This window comes from Drosophila navojoa, chromosome 3 (assembly GCF_054131105.1).
Source record: "Drosophila navojoa isolate 15081-1374.11 chromosome 3, UAZ_NAV_1.0, whole genome shotgun sequence".
Lineage (NCBI taxonomy): Eukaryota > Metazoa > Arthropoda > Insecta > Diptera > Drosophilidae > Drosophila > Drosophila navojoa.
In genome coordinates, this window is record NC_142891.1 from 5,954,207 (window position 1) to 5,979,193 (window position 24,987).

Below are 24,987 nucleotides of genomic sequence, written 5' to 3' on the forward strand. Positions count from 1 at the left end.
AAACAGAAATACAAACACTGCATCGAGAGTTCTTATGAAAAATGTTTTCGCTTCATTCTCTAGGCCTTTGCCAAACTCTCAGATAAGCTGGAGCCACTCGTTGAGGGCGTGCGTGATAATCGCGGCCATTGGATTGATTTGGCCGAAGGTGTGAAAACGAAAACTAGTCAGGATCAACAGCAGCAGCAGCAGCAGCAGCAACAGGATGAGGAGCAAATTGTGATAGCGAATGGTGACATCAAGCAGACTGATGAGAAGATGGCAGATGCAGATGAAGATACAAATGCGGATGCGGATGCGGATGCAGCTCTGGCTGAAGCAAGCGTAAATGGGCTGAATGTGGCTAAAAGCAACGCAACTACTAACAACATTGCCATCGCTTCTCGTCCCAGCAGCAACCCGCCCAGTGATGTGGATGATGATATTGTTGATGATGTTCATGATGACGACAATGATGATGAAGATGATGCTGATGATGATGAGGATGCTGCCCTGACAAAAAATGGCTATGCACGCAGCAGCAGCAGCAGCGTTTGTCTATCCTCCAGCGGCTCCTCCACGGTCTCGAGTCGCCTCTCGACACCGCCGCCCACTGGAGAAGAGGATAGCACGCCCGTTTCGCCGTCCAAGACGTTGCAGGCCCAGCTGGTTGCCGAAAATCTGAATGCACTCAGCCAGGGCAAGGCGGCCACAGCGACGGCCAAGCAGCGGTGCAAGAGCTGCGATCAGACGCACGTCTGTCTGCGCAAGACGAGCTCGCTGAAGGGAGCCCTGGAGTTGAATGGCGGTGGTCAGAGCAGCAAAAAAGACATGGCGCTATGCAAGAGCACGCCGGCCATCAGTCATCAACACAATCATCAATCGCATCATCAGCACCACTCACACCATCATCATCATCATCAGCATCAGCATAACCACCATCATCAGCTCCATCAGAGTCATCAGCAACAGCTAATCATTGGCGGCGGAATCGGCAGCCTAATTGGCCTCGGCACGGACAGTGATAAAATACCAAAAATTGTGGGAAAACTTGGACATCTCGATGGACTCCCATACAGCAATGGCCACAGTCTGGCATACACTAACTTCAACCCACAACAGCATCAGCAACAGTTGCTGACGCGTCGACATTCGGAGACCCATAACCAAGCGCAAACCGCTTTGGCAGCGGATAAATAAATAATGAAAAGCCAATAACTTTTGACTGTCATTTGGAAAATGTTTATTGTACATAGGCCACATTTCTCATGTCCATTTTTGTAAATATGAAAAAAGAAAACTTGAATCGTAACCCATTTGATCAACAGTATATAAACATAATAATCATACAAGTAATAGAAAAAGAACACATACCATATGCATAGGCAAATATTGTGGCACAGCATAAAAACTAAATTAGCAAGATTCCTATAAACTATAAAATATACTTTATATACGGTATATATATATATATATATTACTATAAATACGAGTATTTAAACTCATGCTTATGTATAATTGACACTCTATGCTGTGTGTTAAACTTCAATTTTAGTTTAGCTCAAAAAAATGCTAATCTATATATGTATATCTACATAAATATATCTGTAGAGAAAGGTATAAAACCTATAAAGCAAAGAAGTCAAATTCTCTAGACACTTAAGCACAAAATATACCAAAAAAAAAAAAAATGCAAAAAAAAAAAATACGAAAAAATATAGTAGGAGAAGCAAAGGCATATTAGTTAATAGCTGCTTGCAAGGGAGCAGCGAAAACACATGAAAAAGTATTGTATTTTGCATGCCTATTCGTCACATGCACTGCGGCAGTTAGTTGAATTATCTGTGGTTAGCACAAGTAGCACAACAGCTTAAACATGTTTAAAAATGATAATATTAATTAATACAAAAGAAAACCTAAAACATAAATCTACATACAAATACTAAGCGCTATGTATTTTTGTTTCTCTGTGCGCTCTATTCGAATTTAAATAATTGTAATTTAACTAAATATATGCGATAATAATATATATAATATACAAATACACCTATATATCTATATGTATGTATCTATGTCAGATCTGGCAAATGTTGAATAACTTTAAAGTTTTGTTCATTTCCGGTTTTGAAAGAGCGTTAAGCAAAGAGCACGTCTAACGGTTCGTGTCTAACGCACATTTAAATAACTTCACACATACATACATACATACATACGTATATGCATAGTAAACCCCTCTTTAGATTTAATCGTACTTTGTGAGTTTTGTTATTTATTGTCGGCATTATAGAGATCTTATCTAAACTACACACAAATTATATTTGCTGTAATGGAACCACGTTCAAAGAGCAAAACTAAATAAAGCAAACCAATTATTTAAACTATTAAAAAGTGTTCGTTCATCGCAAACAAGTGATCAAGCATGTCAATTGATATGGACGCCAGTGTAAGTTCTTGCTCTCAACTTCATGTAACGGCGCTTAATTATGCTCTGCTCTGCACACAGAAAAACACATGCAAAATATTTATTTTGATAATTGCATTTATGTGTGCACATTCCCATGGGAGAGGGAACGAGCGAACGCCAGATTAGCCTGCAGTGTGAGCGAGAGCACGCATTAGTAACGGCATAAGTATTTTGACAACACATGCTTTCTGCTTCTGTTCATTCTCGCTTGCTCAAGTAGCCGCGTCGCTTGCTGTCCGTTCTGTTCGCTTATTCTTTCGTGTTGCTTTCGCCGGCGATTCCCCAACCAGAATTCGTTTGCGAGCAACAACAACGCACTCGACCAATGCATGTGTGTACTGTAGCTGCCTTTACGTTCTGTTTGCCTGGTAATTCGTCTGTTTACATATTGCGATTTGCTACCTGCGCATCTCGGGCTCGCTACCCAAACAGTCTAGCGACGCGTCGCGTCGCTGTCCCGCTGCACCGTACATTATTTTTAACATGTCAGCTCGCTGCGGGCGCTGTTCGCCCGTTACTTTGACTGTATACATATTGTGATTATTTGCGCTGTCGCTGCACAGCCGTCGTGCGCGCAAATTATATTGTGAACTGAAATTGTGTGAGTGCACAGCTACTGCAAATGCTGGTCGCCTGTTAAAACAGCTGTTTACACTTTACCTTTTTAGTTCGAATTTAATTCGTAAATTTTTTGCAATTAAGCTGCTTCGCCCGCCAGTAGAATTAAATAACAAAAGATCGCATTTTGTTTTAATTAATTTTATTTATTTATTAGGTACATATAATTGACATTCATAGGGTTTAGGTAAAAAATACATTACATACATATACATATAAAAATGCTAATTAATTAGTTGTCGCTTAACTAACAGTAGAATCACGCATTTTGGTGGTGCCGAAACAAGAATTTTCAATTTGTTGGTTTCTGATAGTGTTCCTAGTTTTTGTACGAGATATTGCCGTCGTATATAGAACAGTTGTTTAGGGTGTATAGATTTGCATTGAAAAGTCTTCAGGTAAGCGAACAAAATAAGTAACTAATCATGTAAAGAACGTAAAAGTTATTTACAAAACGTGTACGAAAGCCTGCTTTCTCGTGTTGCCCCCTCCCTAGAGGGCAGCAATGAACGGCGTCAAGTCGGGGAACTTGAATAGGTTCTGATTGCGTGAACGTGTGACTCGCGACTGGGCGTGGCCTTGACGCTGCTGGGCAGTGAAGCCGCTCGCCTGTTGCCCGGTCAAGTAGATGCCGCACTGCGAATTGCACACCTCGTCCCGCAGAATGGCGTCTTTGGGCCACTGGCGAATCAGTTGGCCGCAGTCGGTGATGCGCAGCGACGCGCACTGAGGCTGTAATCGAACAGTGGGAGGGAGATATTTAGTATATATAGAGTGCTATATTTAGTATTTAGAACTTACGCCTTCGGCGGAGCAGACGCAGCTGGTGCAGGGTGATGGGAAGGCGGACTCGCCCACGCGCACGTTGCGGTTGCCAATTTGGCAGCCTTGAACATTCTCGCGCCAAGCATTCAAATCAATTTGTGGCATGGACTGGCAGGGCACACGAGGATTACTGTGGGCAAAACAGAGATTAGCATGGACTATCCGATGTGTGTTTGGAATTGGACTTACAGGAAATTGCTGGGCAAGTCAAAGGCGGCACGCTGCATATCGCCCTGAATCTCCAGGTTCTCACAGACAATCTTGGCGAGCGTTACTTTACGCAACTCAGCCAGCTGAGCCTCAGAGAACTTGACCTCGGGGTTTTGATTCTCGTACCAGAAGCGATCGCACTTACGCAGCTGCCTGAACTGAATGCCAATGATGCAGGCCAGCGTTGGGCCGACCAGGCCACCTTGGAGTGGACGTTCGGTCATAGCACCAGGGAATAGATCAATGTCATCCACACTAGCATAGATCTTTTGGAAACGATTAATGACTTCGGTGGGTATTTCGCGGCTCAGATCGTTCCACGTGGTGGCTCGCTTCAAGTTGCATAGAGCGCGATAGTTGTTGTACGAGGGAATGCCATGATCACGAGCTGCAAGAGATTAAAGCAAACTGTTAGAGGTGGCCAGTGTAGGATGAATGAGTCTTCAACTTACCACGCTGTATGTTCAGAGCAATCAGATCAATGCCGGAGAAGGGTATCTTGCGATCTTCAAACAGATGATTGGTCACCTCCCCTGTGATGAACTGATCAAGCGTTTCCATAGGTGTTGCCACCAGACCACGCAGAATCTCGTCAATAATGCCTGGCTGCAGCAAGACGTCCATGCGGAAGAAGCCATCACGCAGCAGCAGTGGTGGATCCACGGGTTGATGCTGTACGCTGAGCCGTGGAATATGCGGACGCAGCAGTGAGTGACCAATACGGAAGGCAGCGGAGGCAAACTCATTAAACACAATGGGACTGCAGGATGGGTTGTAGTCCTTGTAATAGCCCTGTGGCAGCAGTTTCAGGCCATACAGATTCACAGCGTTCCAACTGAGAATACGGGGCAGGAATTCATTGAAAACAGTATGCTGCACCTGGGCGCTGACAATGCGACGGGCATGATGGTACAGCTGCTCGCCATTCCAGTGGGGGTTCACACCGCGCAGACCCTCGACCAGACGATTGTGCTCGCGCAGGAAAGCAGTATGAATAGAGGTCAAGCCTGGCTGCTCAGAAGCGCGATCGTCGCCTCCAATGAAGCAGAGTCCGTTGCGGGACTTGCACTCGGGATGGGTGGCACTCATGGGCAACAGTTCCTTGCCACGGATGGGATGCACTGTGCTGTTCAGACGACCGGAGAAGCCACGCAGCTTATTGGCCAGACAGGCGTTCTCACCGTACACCATGGAAGCATCGAGGAAGTGAGTGTTCTGATTGATTTGATCACGAGGTCCAAGCGACTGCTGGCCGGGCAACGATCTCATCGAGGGGAAGCACAAACGATCACCGCTCGTGACATTCACTTCGGGGTAGAAGAAATCGCCAGCGGGCACTGGGAACGGATTGCACTCCGGATGGACGGTCTGGCGAGAGTTGCAAGAGCGGCAACTGGGAATGGATTCATGGAAACCCTTATGAATAGGTGTCAAAGTCAAATCGTGATCCACGAACTGCGCAAACTGCATCACCATCAGCGAGTAGCGAGTGTGCAGGTTCGAGATATCTGGATGAATGGTTGTAGATATGGTACGGGGATTGGGCAGTGGAGCTCCCGATACGCCTGTGATTCTAGGTGCCGAAATGCCATCCTCGTATTGAGCGGGCAGCAGACGGGAGAAGGTAGTCAATGACTTGCCCCAGTTGGGGTTACGCAAATTGTTGCAACGTCCCGAGAGCGTGCGGAATGGCGTATTGGCATCACACTGTTGCGTTGGCTCCGGACAATGGTCCAACGATGTTTGACTGCCACCAATCAGAGCGCTAATGTCCACAGTTTGTAGGGTATCAGTGAGTTCGTTGCGATTGAAGGCATTCTGGTTGGGATTGAAGATTTGACGCTTGCGGCGTGTAATGCTGTTCAGCGATTTGACGATCTCATTGGAGGCCAGTTCGAAGATGAGAGAGGAGTTGGCCAGGCTTAGGGCAGCCAGATTGGCCTTGCTAAAGGAGGCAGCGGTGCCGTCGGGTGAACGAGCGCTAATGCCGCCCTCTGCAAGGAAAATACAGTAGTGTGTGTTATTAGGTAATCAAATAATGGGAATTAGCGGGTTCTCCTTACGTGCACGCCACACTTCGTATTCGAAACGCTTGCGTTCCTCCAGTTCCTGCTTGGCGCGCTCGACGGCCGCCTCAATCAGTTCTGGACTTAGTTCATTGATGGCTTCCTTGGTGTCGGCCTCCACTTCAACGTGCTCCAAGTGAATCTCCTCCTCGGAATTTACTTTCCAGGGGCGCAAATCAAATTTGGGCAGCTGAGCACAATCCAAAACAGAGTTTCTAAGGAAGATTGAAGAGAGAGTTTGGTAAGACCACATGCTGAAGAAGTTGTAGCTGCACTTACAGATAGTTATCCTCGCGTATGAAAGCCCTCGATTGAGCTGTATTGACCTGATGAGAGCCGCAGAGCAGACCGGAGAGCGTAGTCTGACGAATGCTCTTTAGCTGCTCAAGAGTGAAAGATGAGGGTGGGATCTCGTTCTCGTACCAGAAGCGATCGGTTTGCTTCAGCAGCTCAAACTGCGTGGTCAACAGACAGGTAATAGTGGGTCCAAACAGAGCCCCCACAGCGGGATCCTCCAGCAGAGCGCCAACAAGCAAATCAATGTCTTCAGCGTTTCTATAGAGGAGTGAACAGACAGATTAGGCACTCGAGTTGCTGATTATTTTCGTAGGTAACTCACTGATAGATGTCACGCAAGTTGGTAACATGCTCCTCTGGAATGTTTGTGAGTTGTGCCAGATTATCGAAGGTTACATTGGCAGCCGAGTTATGGCCAAAGCGACGTGCGCAAATGTCCAGGGCTTGTATGTAGGGTGCAATGCCATGATCGCGGCCACGGTGCACGGCCAGGGCCAGCTCGGACCAGCCGTCATCGTTCGTTTGACTGGGCACCAAAGACTTCTGCAGCGCAGCAATCGAGAGTAATTCATGGGCCGAACTCTTCTGAGAGAGCATTTCTGGTGGATACATGCTCCAGAAGGCGGGCATGGCGCTAGTGGCAAACTCATTGTAGATGCCGGCGCGTATGGAGCTAGAATAGTTAGACGAATGCTTCTCTGCCGTCAGCCTTAGAGCCTCCTTGGCTGTGGTCTCCTGACCCAGCACCAATGGCAAGAATTCATTGTAGGTAATGTGCTGTATGGTGGCGGTTATGATGCGCCTCGCTTCCAAAAACACATCCTCCTCAGACCAATCGGAATTGATGTGCGCCAATTGTTCGCCAATGTTGTTGTGTTGCTGCAGCAAGGCACGATGCAGGGCACCCGTGGCACCAGACACTTGGCAATAGCGACAAGACTCAACCTTAACACCACCGCTGATGTATGTGCGCAACTGGTCGAATTCGTGGCGGGTGGAGCCATACAGACCGGAACCATCTATATAAGCTGAAGCAATGTTCATCTGTTCACGCACATCTGTAAAGGAGCCAAGAACACGATTTGTCACACTGGAAAGCTTGCCCTTAATTTAATCTACTTACGCTTCTGACACGCCTCTGCATCATAGCCGGGTGCGGAGCGCTTGTATTCCTTGCAGTCAGCACCGGAACGTACAAAGCACTGTTGCAGCTCGCTGGGATCCTTGATGACGGCGTCACGCTGACAGCACTTACCGCTGATGGGCAGCTGACCTACTTCGTACAGATCGTTGGCCAGCAGCTGACCCCAGGCGGGCAGCATGGCAGTGATGTGATCGTGCCGCAGCTCACTCTCCACATGGCGCTGCAGTTGCTCGATCACCAGCTCAGCGTCGGGCAGGGCGTGGGTGCCACGCGAGCTGCGTGGTTGGCTGACGCCATCGGCATAGTCCGGCTGCAGCAGACGCTGGAAGATATCGCCACGTGCACCCCACTTGCGGTGCGACACATTGTTGCACTCTGCCGTGGGCTGGCGATATTTACTCGGCGGGCAGACATCATAATCATCCGCCGCGCTGGCTTCACCTTGACCGCAAGGCTGCACAGAGCGAGCACGTTCCGAGCGTAGCGAGTTGACCGCGCTATTCTCAAGATCCTCCGGTATGCGAAGCGTAAAGCTGGGAGCGCATAGGCACCTATAAGAGAGGAACAAGTAGACAAAATTAGTTTACATGGTTTATGGTAGTTTAAATAGTAATGCACTTTTATGTAAACTTTTCTCCGATTTAAAAAGCTTTTTCTGCAATCGCGCCATTTTATTTTAAGGTGTGACCAAATGTGATTACATAAAATATCTGAACTAATCGATCATCGATAACATAGCTGTCAATAAGAAAAAGACTATTGGGGCTATGTTAATAACATTTAAGCGTATGTTAAGTTAACAGATATCACTGACCAGAGAACACATAGACTAGACATGTAGAACAAATTTTTCTACAGCTCGAAACTGTTAAGTTGAGCGACCGCTATACTTCGTATTTGCTCGGCTCGGTCGCTGGAGGTTCGAGCAATGAAAATACTGCATGACAAAAACAGTGCGCTGTGAGCGCTCAACCGAAATGGTCCCAATTCCGTATGAAGCACAGCTATGAGCCATTTTTTCTACTCTTTCTCTCTCTCAGTCCCTCTCTCTCGCTCTCTGTGGTCGCTGAAATCATCACTCTCAGCCGCGCACAGAAATTGAAATTTTTGTTCGCGACGATCCCAGCTCTTTCCTTTTAAGTGAAGGGTATACCGAAATTTGTAAAGCGTTTACCACGTTCATACAAAATGCTAGCTTTTTCATAATTATTTCTAAAAAGGGTATGAAAGTGTTGATGCTCATAATAAAAATGTTTTCGCGAAAAGCATGCACACACACAGTCTTCGTTGCTACATGTATTATGAGCATTTGTATGCCTGTGTGCGAAGCTCTTGCTGCCTCTAGCAATTTTAAAGCCCAGCATTTGCATTTGGTCGATCATGAGAAGTGCTCACATACATACATACATATGTATATATGTACATTTGATTGTGTGTACGCATGCGATGCGATGGATTAGCACTGGTAGAAGCATTTGTTTGCCTATTTGCCATTACATGTGCGTGTGTGTATGTGCATGTGTGTATGCATGGGACATGAACATTGGCGTGTGCCTACCTCAACTTAGAATTGTCTGAATGATTTTGGGCTCGAAATGAAGAGGCGCGCTGATACATACATACATATGTATGTATGTATTTATGTAAGTAGCTGATTAACTAAAGTGACAAGTGCATATGCCAATTCTTTGTGGCACTGTGACCGGCGAATAACTCATACTGTATGTGTATGTGTGTAGTATAGTTACTGGCGGGTAACTCGCGCTTATATTTAAGCACCTGGATTTAATTTTAATGATCGTGGGTTGGCTATCAGAAGGAATTAAAAAAAAAGTTTAGTACCTTATTAAGCTCAGTATACGAAATGGGATGCGATTTTCGATCCCTTGTACCTGTTCATATATTTACATACATACATATACAGGTGCATGACAATAAAAAAAAAATTCTAAAAAGAATTGGCATATGCACTTGTCACTTAAGTTAATCAGCTACTTACATAAATACATACATACATATGTATGTATGTATCAGCGCGCCTCTTCATTTCGAGCCCAAAATCATTCAGACAATTCTAAGTTGAGGTAGGCACACGCCAATGTTCATGTCCCATGCATACACACATGCACATACACACACGCACATGTAATGGCAAATAGGCAAACAAATGCTTCTACCAGTGCTAATCCATCGCATCGCATGCGTACACACAATCAAATGTACATATATACATATGTATGTATGTATGTGAGCACTTCTCATGATCGACCAAATGCAAATGCTGGGCTTTAAAATTGCTAGAGGCAGCAAGAGCTTCGCACACAGGCATACAAATGCTCATAATACATGTAGCAACGAAGACTGTGTGTGTGCATGCTTTTCGCGAAAACATTTTTATTATGAGCATCAACACTTTCATACCCTTTTTAGAAATAATTATGAAAAAGCTAGCATTTTGTATGAACGTGGTAAACGCTTTACAAATTTCGGTATACCCTTCACTTAAAAGGAAAGAGCTGGGATCGTCGCGAACAAAAATTTCAATTTCTGTGCGCGGCTGAGAGTGATGATTTCAGCGACCACAGAGAGCGAGAGAGAGGGACTGAGAGAGAGAAAGAGTAGAAAAAATGGCTCATAGCTGTGCTTCATACGGAATTGGGACCATTTCGGTTGAGCGCTCACAGCGCACTGTTTTTGTCATGCAGTATTTTCATTGCTCGAACCTCCAGCGACCGAGCCGAGCAAATACGAAGTATAGCGGTCGCTCAACTTAACAGTTTCGAGCTGTAGAAAAATTTGTTCTACATGTCTAGTCTATGTGTTCTCTGGTCAGTGCAGATATTCAAACAAATAATAATAAAAAATGCTTTTTATTAACCCGGTTAGTAGTTAACTTGATTAAACATTTTAATTATCACTTTCTGATTTTTCCCAACAAACGGGCTTTCAGTTTCTGTATAATCCCGTTCTGATGTACTTATGTCGTTTTTCCAACGGCATTTTCCAGCTTTTATAATTGAAGCGCCGCTTTTCCCATCGTCGCCCCTTGCTCACATTGCCAATTAGATGAGCAGCATGCATGAGGCGAATAACTCAAGATTGAGCATCGCAAGTGAGCCGGATGTACTGAGTCGTAAATGCCGGCCCCCTAACTAATCAATTTCTAATTATGAACAATACACGGATACTCTCCGCAGTTCATCAAGAGAATCGCTTTGTCATAGTACTTAATTTTTTTTATTCTTATGGTTTTTTGAGTGCCTCACGTGATGCGGTTTCTGCTTTTGTCTTTGACATTAATATTGAAGTTGGGTTTTTTGTAGTTTTGTTCTTTTCGCCTTGTTGTTGCTGTTGTGACAAATTTGGCAATGGGATATGCCTGAGCGAATCTCTCTGTCGAATTGTGCAACAATTGCAATCTTTTGTGGGCGTTCTACTCAATCGAAGAGCTGTCAATCGTAGTGCTTAATGAGCTCATTCATATGCTCAACTATAACTATGGGTAAATGACGCACTTCCTTCCCAACTCTTATCCGGCACATGCTCGATGATAATGAGCATTATGACGTTTGCCACTCAATATATGGCTATATATAATATGATTAGTTATTATAATTATCAGGTATATATTCGTTTTCATTTTCGGTTTATTTGTGGTTTACTTTCAGGTTTTCCTCTAGCATTTCGTGCAGTCTAATTAGTTTTCTATGTATAATTTTTATCTATATATGTATATGCTTATTTTTATTTCGTGGCTTATTCCAAGGTTGATTTCTTGACGCTAATCTTGCTTATGGTTACGAGTGTGTACACACAGCAAGTTTGTTTCCTAAGTCTTTTGTTTGGCGTACTTCAAATAATTATCAAAATACTTGCTTTTACTTTATTGTTTTTATTTAAAAATTATATTTATACATGCAAGCGAAGTACTTGCTGGAATAATGTTTTTTTTTTGTTTTTTTTTTTTTTTATAATTATTTTATTATTAATTGTTTTTGACGAACCCGTTGTTTTTACGTCTCGTTGGAGTCAACAAATTCAAAGATCCGTTAAACCTAGTGTTTTATTTTAATGCCGTTTCGCCCGTCGCATTCGTAACAAATTCTTATCGAAATCAAAAAATGCCAAAAACCCAATATACAATGTATATGGCAATTGTTGCTTTATGCAATTTGGACGCCAGCATTCCGATGGCTCCTCTGCAATTGTTTATTGCATTGCAATTGGCCTGTCTGCCAATTGGCACAAAATATTGCCTCAGCACGAACAGCCTGTTATTTTATTTACTTATTTATATATCTATATATGTATATATTTATTTCTATACATTTAGTTGTTGCATTGGCGCAGAACATGAGCAAACAAATGGATAACAACGCTAAGGCAGTCACGTCGCATTAGCTGCGAAAGCGAAAGCTAAGCTACAGTGAAACAAACGGACAGCGACAGACCTGTGAGTGAGCAGCAATCGTACAATTAACATTTGTATTTGTATTTGTGTGTGTGTGTGTGTTTTTTTTTTTCATTTCGTGTTTCGTATCTGGGTGTGTATGTGTGCAGCGGGTGTTGAGGGCAGCTGAAATTGAAGTGTGTCGCGTAAGGCGAATGCCAAAAACTGTGTCACACCTGACTTTGATGGCACCAATCGAGCAGCTGTGCGCATGAATAGAAATGCGCATCACACACAGACACACACACACACGCACACACACGGCGTATACATTATTTAACAGTTTGTTGTCTCTTATGACACCGCTGTTAATTTGTTTCTACTATTTATTATAAATTGTGTGCACAATTTATTTGATAATTAAATAAATCAAACATTTTTTGTTTTGAAAAAAAAAAAAAGAAAGTGTTTTAGTGTCTATTGTGTATTTTGCAATCGATGCGCAGACCAAAATGCATATTATCTCTATTTAAATAGGCGGAACTTAACGCTAAACATGGACTTTTTATGGCGGGAATTTTTTCATATATGGGTTTCGTCAGCCTCACAGCAGGCGCTTGAACTTCGTGAACCGCGCCAGCAAATATAAAATATTAAATTTGTGTGTGGCTAACAACATGTTAAGTTATATATATATTATTTTGATGGCTTTTGAATACGACATCTGGGGACCGGATTTTCGAGAGCTGATGCTGTAAACAATCTTCAATTGAAATGCTCAACAGAAATATGATATCGCCTCACGAGGTAAGTGATCTAAAAACGGCGTTCAATTTATCTTGAGTGAGATGCAATCGAAATGATTAAATATACATATATTTTTAATTGAAGATCGAGCACATTTGTTATGTTCAATATAAAATGTAATTTTATTGGTTATTTTTACAAGCGAATTGATGCTGATGATATTGAACGCACATTTGCATCTCTCAGACAGCCGACAGGCGATTGGCCATAACACGTGAGTCGCTCAAATACCAAAAGGCAAAACCATGCAACAAGTCAAACGAGTCAAGTGATTGTTTTTATTTATCAGCCAGCCAACTGCAGAGGATTTATCCCAAGTACAGGCACTTAAGTTCTTGTTCAGCTCGCGCCGCTATGTGAGTCGAGCTGCAAATAATATTAATTACTTTTGGCTAGTCAACAATGAGAGTCAATTATATAAGCAGCAACGGCAACGCCATCATTTGCTGGGATTAAGTTATTAATATATCATGGCTAATTGCGTTATTGTTAGCACACTTAACAAATGTTGTGCAATCCAGAGCCAATTATGCTTGCAATGCAGATACATATATCTACAATACATATATAAAGAGATGAAGCAGCAATACAATGTTAATTCGATTCACAATTTATGGTTCATTTGCAAGTGTTGATAGTTCAGTAGCTGCAAATTTAATCACGAATCAATTGTGAATTATTTATGAGAGAGGGAAAAAAGTAGACAAATAGCATGAGCTATGCGGGAATAACGGAACTTTGTTTTGTTTTGCTTTGCTTTTCTTTATGGGTGTTTCTTTCTATATGGCAACGGTGCAGCTAACCGTTGTCCGTTTCCCTGAACCTTTTGCGCAACCCATACAAAAGACTTAGGCAACAAACTTGGCGCCAGTTGGCAACAATCATGCAACAGCAACAACAAAAACAATGGCCATACCTTTAAAGCGTGCATAAACAATTGCAACAAGAAAAGCAACTAAATAACGGCAAAACTAACGACCCTAACGAAATGTATAATGGGCGTGGCAAAGGTTTTTTATTTCGCGAATATGTAAATTGGGTCAGCTATAGGAAAAACAAAACAAAAGCTAAAACAATTAACGAATGTGTTGTAATAGATTTGACTTAAGTGTGGGCAGTTCATCGAGTTGGAAAAATGCTTTGCAGAATGGGAAGAGTTTAATAAAGAGGTTGGGAGAGATATGAAAAAGCTAATTCGAATCTGTATGGCATATGCATATATACAGAATACGTAGTCCGGCGCTGAACGAAAAGATTTTAGAGATTCAGAGATTATTCATCTAACAATTACTCAAGCGCGTGACTTCTGTCTTAAGCTACTCATTTAATACCATTCTCAAGTCGTTCACACATAAGTGCGCGCCAAGTTTCTTAAAATTCCCGAGTAGCTCTTAGGTTACCCCCTCAAGATATCAGCCATCATGATCTAACAGTTTCTCCATTACGATTCTTAATTGGTATTTACTTTGTTTCACCTGCATTAGCATAATTCGAAGCAATCGATGATTACATATCGCTAGCCCCAAAGGGGAGGGAGTTACCCACTTGTATTTAAAGTTGGCGGAAGCATTTTGTTTGGCTCATTAGCTAGTCTGTGTGGGTGTTTGGTATGCGCATTAGTCATGCAATCCGTTGTGGCTCGAGGCGTGTTTGCCGCTGCTGCCTAACTAAAGGTGTCGTTTTCATTATCAATAGCGAATGCTGCTTAGCCAAATATGCGGGTATGCGCTTGCATCAGCCGCTAACAACAACATACACACAGACACACACATGCACAGAGAGCCAAACATGGCCAACACTCTCTGGCTGGCATCCATAAGCCATGACTCGCTGCAATTACTCCAAAGCACGTAGCCTGAGCGTCATATGACTTTGTTCATGATTTCCTACCACCAACACAGGCAGCAAACGGCAAACATGTTTTCTTTACAGCATAAAAATAACAACACACACACACACACACATCGAGAGATACACTTACACTTTTATACACCAATACTAGCATAGGCAAAGCAAGTCTCTTTTCACGACTTGTGCTTTTTTAATGTTTTTGTTTTTGTTTTTTTCTTTGTGTGTTACAAGTGAGTTTCTTGGCTGCCATTACACAATAAGCCAGCTTAAGAAACAAACAACAAAAAATGCAAATGCAACGTCAACAACAAAAGCAACCACAGCCATAGAAAAACAGCAGTCAGCCGCATTTTAAGGCTGTGCCTGGCTGTGCTCAAGTGATGCGCCTCTTCTAGCCAGTGGCTGTAGGAAACGCAGCTCAAGCCGCAAACGGGGAGAGAACTGCTCATGGAAGCTAGAACACACTTGCTGATAGAGAATCGTAGAAGTTGATAGTAGAGAATTTGAACTTTTTTATGACCATTTCTCTGGCTTATCGGTTAGAGATCAATATAGTGATAGTGCAGTGGCCTCAAGTAGATGATCTCTCTTTGCAAAAGTTGAAGACAAGAGTCAGATTTGATATAAAAGTCTGCATATGATAGAACCGGAAGATACTGATGCGCTGATCTTTGTTTGTTTCTTTGATTACAACAAATATTGATAACCTATCAAAGGAATTTCTAGATAAGAAATACCAAAATACCAAAGAACTAAATAAGAAAATGTATCTGCCGATAAGAGATTATCTTTATGCAAGTCTTTGCTAAAGTATGTAGCTCGCTTAAGGCGACTTTTAAATAGACATAAATATACTGCTGATAATGAAGGAGAAGTAAAATGAAGACAGTTCTTCAAGAAATCATGCCCATATCAACTCAGTTTTTCAGATATATGTAAGCTCTATAACAATCTTTCTCCATGCACTACCTACTATCTAACAAAATGAAAATACCCTTAACAAGGGTATCGAAAAGCATAAAAACGAAAAGTTTCAAGTGCGCCTCATTAGCATAAAAATGAAATGTAAAACAAATTATGACAGTGGCCTGCATACATACACACACACACACACACTTACACTTACACTCATGCACGCACACTAACAACATGTAGTGATGCAATTTGAGTGCTCGCCGATCGAATGTGGCTTCAAAATATTTGTTACATTGCCAAGAGTTGCAAATGTTGTTTACATTGCTGATCGTTCGGATGCAAAGCGTGGCCAGCTGGCGTGAAGATCATAATTCTGTGCATATGTATGTGTGTGTGTGTGTGTATTTGTGCTCATACTCATATGGCCTGAAAGTGTAAATGTTGACAGAGTCACGCGCCTTACACAAACAAACACACGCACATACATGCATACATATACACGCACACATACACACACACACACACACACCAATACAGAGTGGCAGCATTAACTTTCGTTTTCATTGCGAAAGTGCATTCGACTTGATATTGGTAAGCAAGAGCGAACGCCACGGCAATAGCTCTCAACTTGGCCCACGTCGCATTTCGTTGGCCTGTTTCTGTTTCTGGCTCGAGCACGGCGCTGCATGCTAATACGCATGCGCATGCGCATACTCATTTAGCTATGAATTTTATGGGGAATATGATCGCTCAATTAACCAGCTCTTGACTGCCGTCCGGGCATCAAGGTCGCCGCTTCATCAATTTGTTGTGCAATGCGTGGCCCAAGTGGCTGCTCGGCATGGAAAGTGTTTTATTTTCATTTTTTTTTTCGGCTGCTCCACAAAAAATCCGGCAAGCACTCGTAAACGCTCAAATTATTCGAAATGACAAAGAAATGAGTGTCTCTTCAATTATTGGCGCACACCTTTTGTGAAAACTTGAGACGCAGCTCGAGGCCAAATCTTGTAATTTAGGCAAATTTTTCGTTTGCTGGTGAAATGCACAAAAGTGAAAAGACTTTGCAGCCGATTGACTGACCCGAACTGAGCAATCATCTAAAAATACAACAGATTATGTGGTATTAGAGCTAATGATAACACTGGCTGAATTTAGACTTTAAAATAGATACATTTGGAAATTTGTATTATTATTTTTAGCTATTGTCCGACGTGAACGCATTAAGTACTTCAGGCTAGACTGATTGATGAATTGTGATGTATGATGAATGTGATGATGTATGTCTGTGGTTTACGGCTTTGAATCCAGGCTAACCACTGACCATAACATAAAAGTTTTTAATAGTTTGGGTAGGTTAGCCAAAGTCTTAATGGCGCACTTCTGTTAATAGCTCGAACCTGCAGCTGTGGCTCGCAAGCCAACTCGTTCATAATGCACATAAAAGTAAATCTTAGCAATTCCTTTTAGTAATTTTTAATGGCACAACAGAATTTACTTTGCAGTTTATTTGAATTTTTATTCCTCCTTTTTTTTTTAATTTATGTATATTCATAAAATTTTTATTTCTTATTACAATGTGCTTTAGGCTTGATTTCTGTTTCTTTAGTTAGTAAAAAACAGAATTAATAAAAAAGTGATTACAGAACTTCTAAGCCTAGGCCGGAAACAGTTTCGAAATCTTTTTCAATCCTCTTAATGGCATTTTGTTAATAAATAAAAAAGACTTGAATTTGATAATAATCTTTGTATGCACCAATTGCTGACACATTTGAGTTATATAAAATACCTCTAATGTTGTAAGTCTAAGTAGATTACATACTCTTCAATACAGCTCAAAAAGACTCTCAATAAAGAGACCCAGCCAGGTTTTAGCAAAACTCAAATATTTGACTACAACGTTTCCACTTTAAGACGGCAACTTCCCGATGCTGGCATCTTCAGACAGACAGACAGACAGACAGACAGACAGACATACCGACAGTTTTATTTGTAGCTAAAAGACAGTCCAAGGTGGCTGTAAAAAAATGACGGAAGCTCAAATGCAATAACTGCCAAAGCTCGTAAGACTCACTAATAAAAACACTACAAATCAACTCCAAAGAAATACCGAAAAAAAAACAACAACAACAACAAAAAACAAAAAATTGAAAAACAATTTGAAAAATAAACTTAACGTTTTTATGAAGAGCTAGGCAAACCTTTGCCACCATTTGGGGCTGTTGTTGAACAGACGCAAGCAGCAACCGCAGCAACAACCACAACAACAGCAACTGCAGATGGTGCCCAGTCAAGCCTGTTGGGGGGGTCCACTTCATCCTGAAGTTGATTACGTCTTTGTCGCTGTCTCTGCTGCCATATTTTGTGTTTTATTTTCGATTTATTTTCGTTTTTTTCGTTTTTTTTTTTTTTTTTACCAAGCAGCGAAAAATTTCACTTTCATCTTTACAGAGGCCTGGTACCGTTAACTGTGGCCAGCTGCAAAAGTCGCATCAGCTAAATTTCTTTTTAACCCAAATAAACCAGTTGCCAGTCGGGCGAAACAAGATTTTTGTCTCTCGATAAATATTGTTTTTTTTTTCTGTTTAAGTATATTTTCGGTACATATATGTATATATATTTTTTCGGGTGGCTGATTGTGTCAGAGACGCAGTCCAAGTGCCATGCAAACACTCTTAACTGCATGTAGCGAGAGATCAGCAGTGAAACACAACATAACACACATTTTGTTGTTTGTTTTTGTTTTTGGGGCGTCACCTCGTTGCTGTTGTTGTTGTTGTGGTGTGTGCATATTTTATGCTATTTGGGTTAACCCGACAACTGAATAGTGGTTGGACAAGCGCGTTAGATCTATATGCACAATTTATCATTAAGGCGAGCTATAATAACGCACACATATGTAACGAATCTATACGTATGTACATATGTCCATTTTGCTGGCAAACTGGTTGGTCGCCTTAATGAAAGACTTAGGCAACGAACTTGCTGGCTTCTTGATTCAATTTTCATAACCTGTGCCCACCCGTTTCCAGCTCACTCAGGGTCAGCCACTTAATGGCGCCTTTCACTTTCCAGCACCAGGAAACGCACTCTGGAACAATTCCGACATCAATCAGTTCAACCTTTCAACTTTTCAGCTTTGCAATTCGGCTATGAATACTATCGGTACAAAGTGCATTCAACTTTTTAGCTTAGTTTATGGAAATTCTCCCCGACAACAAATGAAGATTAATTGAAAAAGCTGTTTCGGCCGAAACTCAATCCAAACGGGTCTTCAGAAATCATGCGCAAAAATGATAAATGGGTTGCCTTTGAAAAACGAGCTGAGCTGAGTCTGATCTGAACTGAGCTGCGCATTAAATTACCAAGTATAATTATCAAATTTCGAGTCTACATATTTCAATATACATGTATTCTTACATCTGAAATCAGTTATAAAGTCAAAACAAATTTGTAGCAAACTTCTTTTCCACCTGACTTGAAGTATTTGTCTTAGCCTTGAACTCACGGCGGCTGTTTGTTCTCTTAATTGAATTTTTATGCGTTGAAAGCCGTTCTCAGCTTTAGGCGCTGCGCTTCGGTTTCATTTCATTTGATATTTCGAGTTTTTATTAGTTGCCCGTTTTTTTTTTTTTTCGTGGACTGCTATCTCGCAATCGTTGTGTTTTGTTGCTAATTATTGAATTAGTTTGGTAGCGCATAAACTTCTAATTAAAACATTTATAGACTGTGAGAGTGTTTAGAATTAAACTAGGCTCTAAAAGTATGTGGAGATGGAGATGGATTAGAATGCGGAAAGAATTTTCAAAGTGTCACAGCAACATGTTTAAAGCTCTGGAGATTTATAGCTGTCTATATTTAATTAATTATATTGGAAGTAGTTTTGTTTATATATTTAAAAAATATTCTTTGATTAGTTAAAGTACGCAAATTCGAATTTTATAAGAATATTTATTATGAGTTAAAGGTTTTTAAAATAATATTTTAAAAATATTACAATATTTAAATTGAGGAATTAAATTTAAATACAAAAACGAAAAATTAATTAATTGTGTATTTAATATATGTATTAATATTTCGAATACTTTATAAGAAATACAAAAATAAAATAATAATAATTTTAAATAAATAAATACATTTTTCTTATATTTGTTATATCCTTCAAATATTTTAAAAATTCATTAAACATATATTTTTTTAAGAATTAGAATATTTATTATATTTATTTATTTCTTTTAAGTGTATTTGTTATATTCCCAAAATATTTTGAAAATTAATGAAACGTATCTTTTAAGAATTTAAAATATTTATATTATTTATTTCTGTTTATATATTTTTTATATTTTAAATTTTCTATATGATTAACATATAATCTGTAAATATTTCTATTTTTGGCCAACCCAATAGATAGATGCGAAGTAGATTATTTCTTAATATGATTGATATGATCACTGAAACAAAATGTTTGCTTAAAATGAATTCAATGAATGTTGTGCATATTTTATGTTGGAAAACAATTAAGATCAGCTCAATGATAAATAATTTATTGCTAATTAGACAGCTATTTCAAGACACCGTTTCTCGTGTGGCTTATGAACACCAAAAATTAAATCGACAATTATACAGTTTATGTCATTCAGCATTGAGTAGTCTTGAGATGTTGTCTTCGAGTTAAATTCCTCAGCTCTGCACGGCTGACCTTACACGCACATTTTTGCTTAGGCAATTTTGAGTGCGTTCAAGAGTCGTGGGCATTGGCCTAACATGAAATCTGAGCTGTCTACAAGTGCCGGAGTGCACATCATTAATCATTAGCTTCTGCCGTGTCTGCAGAGACTTTGAAAGACGTGCCAACGGAAGCATCGTAGATCTTTGCCGCCTATCAGCGCGCCTGGCCCTCCGCCTCTTCTCCGCTGCTCTTCAACCATCCTTGACGGCTTGCATAATTATGCAAAATATTAGAATTTGCATTGAGATGGCGAGCTATTGAAATTCCTCTCGAAACTATCTGTTGCTGCACACTTTTATTTATTTATCTATATATTTATATATTTATTTTATTTGTATTGTTATTTAGTATTCATGAGCATGCTAATCGCGACACATTTAATTATATGCCATATAGGAAAAGATCGCATAATATCGAACTAAATTTGAATTTTTGAAATATTTCTTTGTTCAGAAACCTCAGTTTATTTCTCGAGCGTCTGAAAGGCATTCAAAGTTTCACTTTCATTTCGCTCTGCACGCGTTCGACGTTCGACGAAGATGCCCAGCGCTAAAGAGAAAAAGTTTTTAACACAACGAAAGACCTTTTAGAGGTTGTTGTTGTTGTTGCTGCTGCTGCTGCTGTGGTTGGACATTGTTATCGTTGTTGTTGTTGTTGTTGTACTAGTGCTTTTTGATGTTTCTGTGTCGTGCCAGGTAGTTTTTTTGGAACGATTACCTAATCATGACTTGACTAGTTGTTGTTGTTTCTGTTTGTCTCACTTTGGTTTTCTTTTTGTTGTGTGTGTGTTAATGTTAACAAAACAGAAACCGCATTGACATAATTTGGTTGCCATGGTTTACATAATTTGCGCGAGAGAGTGCAGCTAATTTATAGATAGATCTTCGGCCTAAATTTCATTAACGGCTCTTTTGGGCCAACCAAAACCAATTCACACGCAGCTGCCAGCCCATTCGAAAGTTATTTCTTCTCCTGTTCGCGATCTGTTGTTAATCAAAGTTCAATCTATGCAAATCGCAGCACAATTTGCATGGCCATTACGCAACTGTATTATCGAGCTGTGATATATGCAGGTGCAAACACACACACACACATATAAATATATATTCATGCTCGATCTGCACGATATTATGGGGAGGGGTAACAGCAGCCTTGGCCGGCTGAATGCCTGTAACTTCTTTGGCTTAGTCATCCGGCGGCACTCAGAATGCAGCCAAGCAACTTGTAAACGCTGGCAAATTAAGCACAGCTTGTGCTGCTTGCGTCAGCGTCGACGCCGGCGTTGGCATCGCAGCCGAGCCACTGACATTGTCTAGTTGACACACTTAAGTCACTTATTGCGACGACGACGCGTTGTTGTAGAATTCTTGCTAAAAGTTTTCTCGAGTGCTTTACAGCCCAAAAAAGAAAAAAAAAAAAAAACAACAACAAACTTTTTTGCTGCTGCTGCGGCTGCTGTTGCTTGACTTTTGTTTATTGACTTTGTCAAGGCTTAGCCGGCGCTCAGATGAGCCATAAAATTTATAAATATATTATATATATTTCGTGAATAGTTTGAAAATATTGCATGCTTAACTGGAGCATTTGCGTGGGCTAGAAACGAAAGACTTAGACAACGAACTTGGCAACAGCAAGGCCAGGCCAAAACTGCGATTGAATTTGTGGGCGTGTTCAAAACTAAATACAAAATTGCTGCAGTCGAAGGTGAGCCAAGAATTTCAAGCCGCACTGAAGGACTTTCAGATTACACAGAGAAAAAGGCGGGAATCGATCGATTCTAATTGAGAATATAAATAGACAAATAGAAATAGTTTCAAGTTATTTTTAAGCAGATTTATCATGCGGCTTGAATCATTGGAGATGAGCTGATAATGCATGCATTATTCATGCATTCGCTAGCAATTCTATGAGTATAGATGCAAAGTCAAACAGAATTAATTTGTGCTAATTACCATTGCTAAAAAATGGTTATATATATATATATTATTTTTCACTTTTTTATTTCAGAATTTTACTTTTACTTTCTGCACACAAAATGTCTTCAATAGCTATTATGTAAGTCATGTCAGTTAATTTACCGCTGCTCTTATATCATAAATTCCGTTTGAACAATGGGTGATAAAAGAAATTCCTTATAAACAATTTGTAAACTCACCATAAAAATAAACTAAATAGCATTTGTTGCTTATTCATTTTGAAGCAAACTCTTGCTCTCGCTCTTTCTTTCTCCTTCACTCTCTCTCTCTCTTTCTTTGTAGCGTTGGCTTTTTGTTTGTATTTAAGATTACGACTTAATAATTTATAGTTAAACTAATTAGCTCTTTGTTAATGAGAATAAATAGATTAGAATTATTAAATTATATTTGGCACGTTTTGCAAATTGATAAACAATAAATATGATGCGTGATATATGTTTGCTTTGATTGTGATTGGAATTGCAGTTGGAATTGGAATTGGAATTGGTATTCTCGTTTTGTTTTGAATTAACACTTTGTGCGCTGAGGAATTAATTTTGTGATAGCCGAATTGTTTCAACAAACGTCAGACGTCTTCTTGCCAAAGAGATTGTAACCGATAATGTACGCAACGATTTGTATCCTTTCGGTAATTAGCATAACGCAGGCAATACGGAGCACAACATTGATAGAACCAAAGCGATGACGAGCCTATTTTGGGATCGATGTAAATGCGATTTGCATTAAGCGTACGGCACACAGCTCTTAGCTCGCCCAACGAGCACCGACAAGACGGAAAACCGAAAACCGAAAATCGAAAAGCGAAAACCGATACAGCGCAAACACCGACAACCGTTACCGATAGCTTGGCAGATGAATGGTACAGCTGGAGCCAACACTTGCACGCTGGCACAGCAAAAACGTATCTGAAAGCTGGCCGAGCTGGTGGTCGGGCTTAAAAGGCAAAGCACACGAGCCAAAACGGATATACGGGCAGAAGCTTGCACATGAAACCGGTAGAGCAAACAGCGCAGACAAAGCACACACCAAACAGCGAGAGGGAGAGATCGAGAGAGGTGCAGAGAGAGCGAGAGCGAGAGCGTGAGAGAAGTGAGCTTTTGCTGCCGCCGGCACAGCTATAGCTCTCACGCACACCAGCGCAAAGGCGCCCCAAGCAACTGAGTGCGTGTGTGTGTGAGTGTGAGTGTGTGCTGTGCTATGGAGAAAGTAAAAATGATGCGCCGAACACTCGTCAACACAGCATGGGGACCCAAACGAAAGCAAAATCAGGCCAATTTATAAAGTCAGATGGGGGCCAGGCTTTTGTTTTGCTCTCTCGATTTATTTTTTGCGGTCAGACAAATTTTGGCTATATACAAACATGTCTATGTAATTGTGTATACATGTATATACACAATATGTGCCTGTATACGTTTATCCATGTATACAGATGTATTTTTTAACACCTTTTGTGTGCACTTTTTGGGCTTGTGAAAGGAGTCACGCGCTTTGTGTCGTTTATTATTATTATTTTTGTAATTTGCACAAGAAACAACAACAAGAGCCACAAAAACCTGAGTGAAGAGGCAAATATTTATTGCTGTCGAAGCATCGCATCAAACAAGTTATGTGCCACAGCTGGGTCTCTGAGCAGGCTGTTTGGACCTGGCTCTTCGCTCGAGCTGGTAACGACTCCTGCTATGTGATGTAAGCTGCGCAAAGGTCTCGCTCGCTTGCCAGTTAGGCAACCAAACTCATTTGGTGGGCGTTGCCATGCATTAGAAATCAAATAGATCTCCATAGTCATCTCAACAGCCGGGCATCCCCAGTGTCTGCGAGTGAGGCCATAGACATTGCTAATGGCCAGCTCAAACAGTTTACTTAGCATCGGAATGCTAAGCTCTAAAACAAACATGGACGACAGGTGACAAGCGGTGATCATAAAATTAATTAAAATTTGACAATTGTCATCGAAGTAATCGCAGGCTTGGCTAATTAAAATCAGCTAAATTCACTTAGAGCCCAATGTATTGGTGAACTTTTCAGCATCCACTGCAGTCGTATTCAAACTTCGCCTCGATTCTAGATCTAACAGTTCGTTATTCCCCCACTATGAATAATATCGCAAGAATCTCTTCTCAGTAATATCTTGTCAGTCATCGACGAATCTATATAGAGATATGTATTCATATATTAATATATTCTGTTATAGCTGCTCAGACAACTCATATTCATAATATTAATCGAGTTTTTTTCCTGAAAAGTGCACAAAACTTGCTATTCAAGAATTTGTTTTGATATTCAGCTGAGTTTATAATTTCCATATAAGCATAGATGGATCTAAATGTATTTTTAATATGTCAAACATAATGGATTGAATATGAGCTTAAGAGTTTGTCAAGGAACCTTGGCACAGTTCGAATCAGGAAAATATTTATGCTTGGTTTAGTAAGTCAAATAGTATATACCAGTTCCTTAATAATATTTCTTTTTGTGTCTTAATCTCTGAAGATATAGCTTTTACTTTGGAGTATAAATTCTGGCATATGGCATAAGCAATATAATTTGTGTGCGTGAACATACAAGTTGTCATTAAAACAAAATGAAATAAATATACAATATTAAAAACAAATATTGGATAGAATAAAATTTATATCAAATTATCAAAGAATTAATATTGACATTATTCATAAATAAGTAACAAGAGAATTTTATACATGTTTACAAAATCATACAATGT

General features: G+C 40.6%; 2 protein-coding genes across 9 annotated transcripts in view; one reads left to right on the plus strand and one right to left on the minus strand.

The window, feature by feature from the left end:
• Pde11 (Phosphodiesterase 11) overlaps nt 1–8,155 on the plus strand; it is a 94,147-nt gene extending 85,992 nt beyond the window's left edge. For 7 of the 8 annotated variants that reach the window (XM_089258065.1, XM_089258063.1, XM_089258068.1 and 4 more), the window contains one exon: nt 64–8,155. In XM_089258065.1, the coding sequence (XP_089114191.1) occupies nt 64–1,179 (1,116 nt within the window). In that variant the 3' untranslated portion in view covers nt 1,180–8,155. The remainder of the gene's footprint in view (nt 1–63) is intronic. The other variant, XM_089258067.1, reaches the window with a different exon arrangement.
• Nucleotides 3,382–23,179, minus strand: LOC108649762 (uncharacterized). The gene is made up of 9 exons (XM_030383807.2): nt 22,448–23,179; nt 7,583–8,154; nt 6,782–7,517; nt 6,442–6,717; nt 6,160–6,377; nt 4,549–6,090; nt 4,076–4,484; nt 3,863–4,016; nt 3,382–3,793 (listed from the first exon to the last, which is right to left on the minus strand). Exons 1-9 carry the CDS (start codon nt 22,483–22,485, stop codon nt 3,554–3,556), a joined length of 4,185 nt encoding a protein of 1,394 aa, XP_030239667.1. The 5' UTR covers nt 22,486–23,179; the 3' UTR covers nt 3,382–3,553.
• Nucleotides 23,180–24,987: the final 1,808 nt, after the last annotated feature.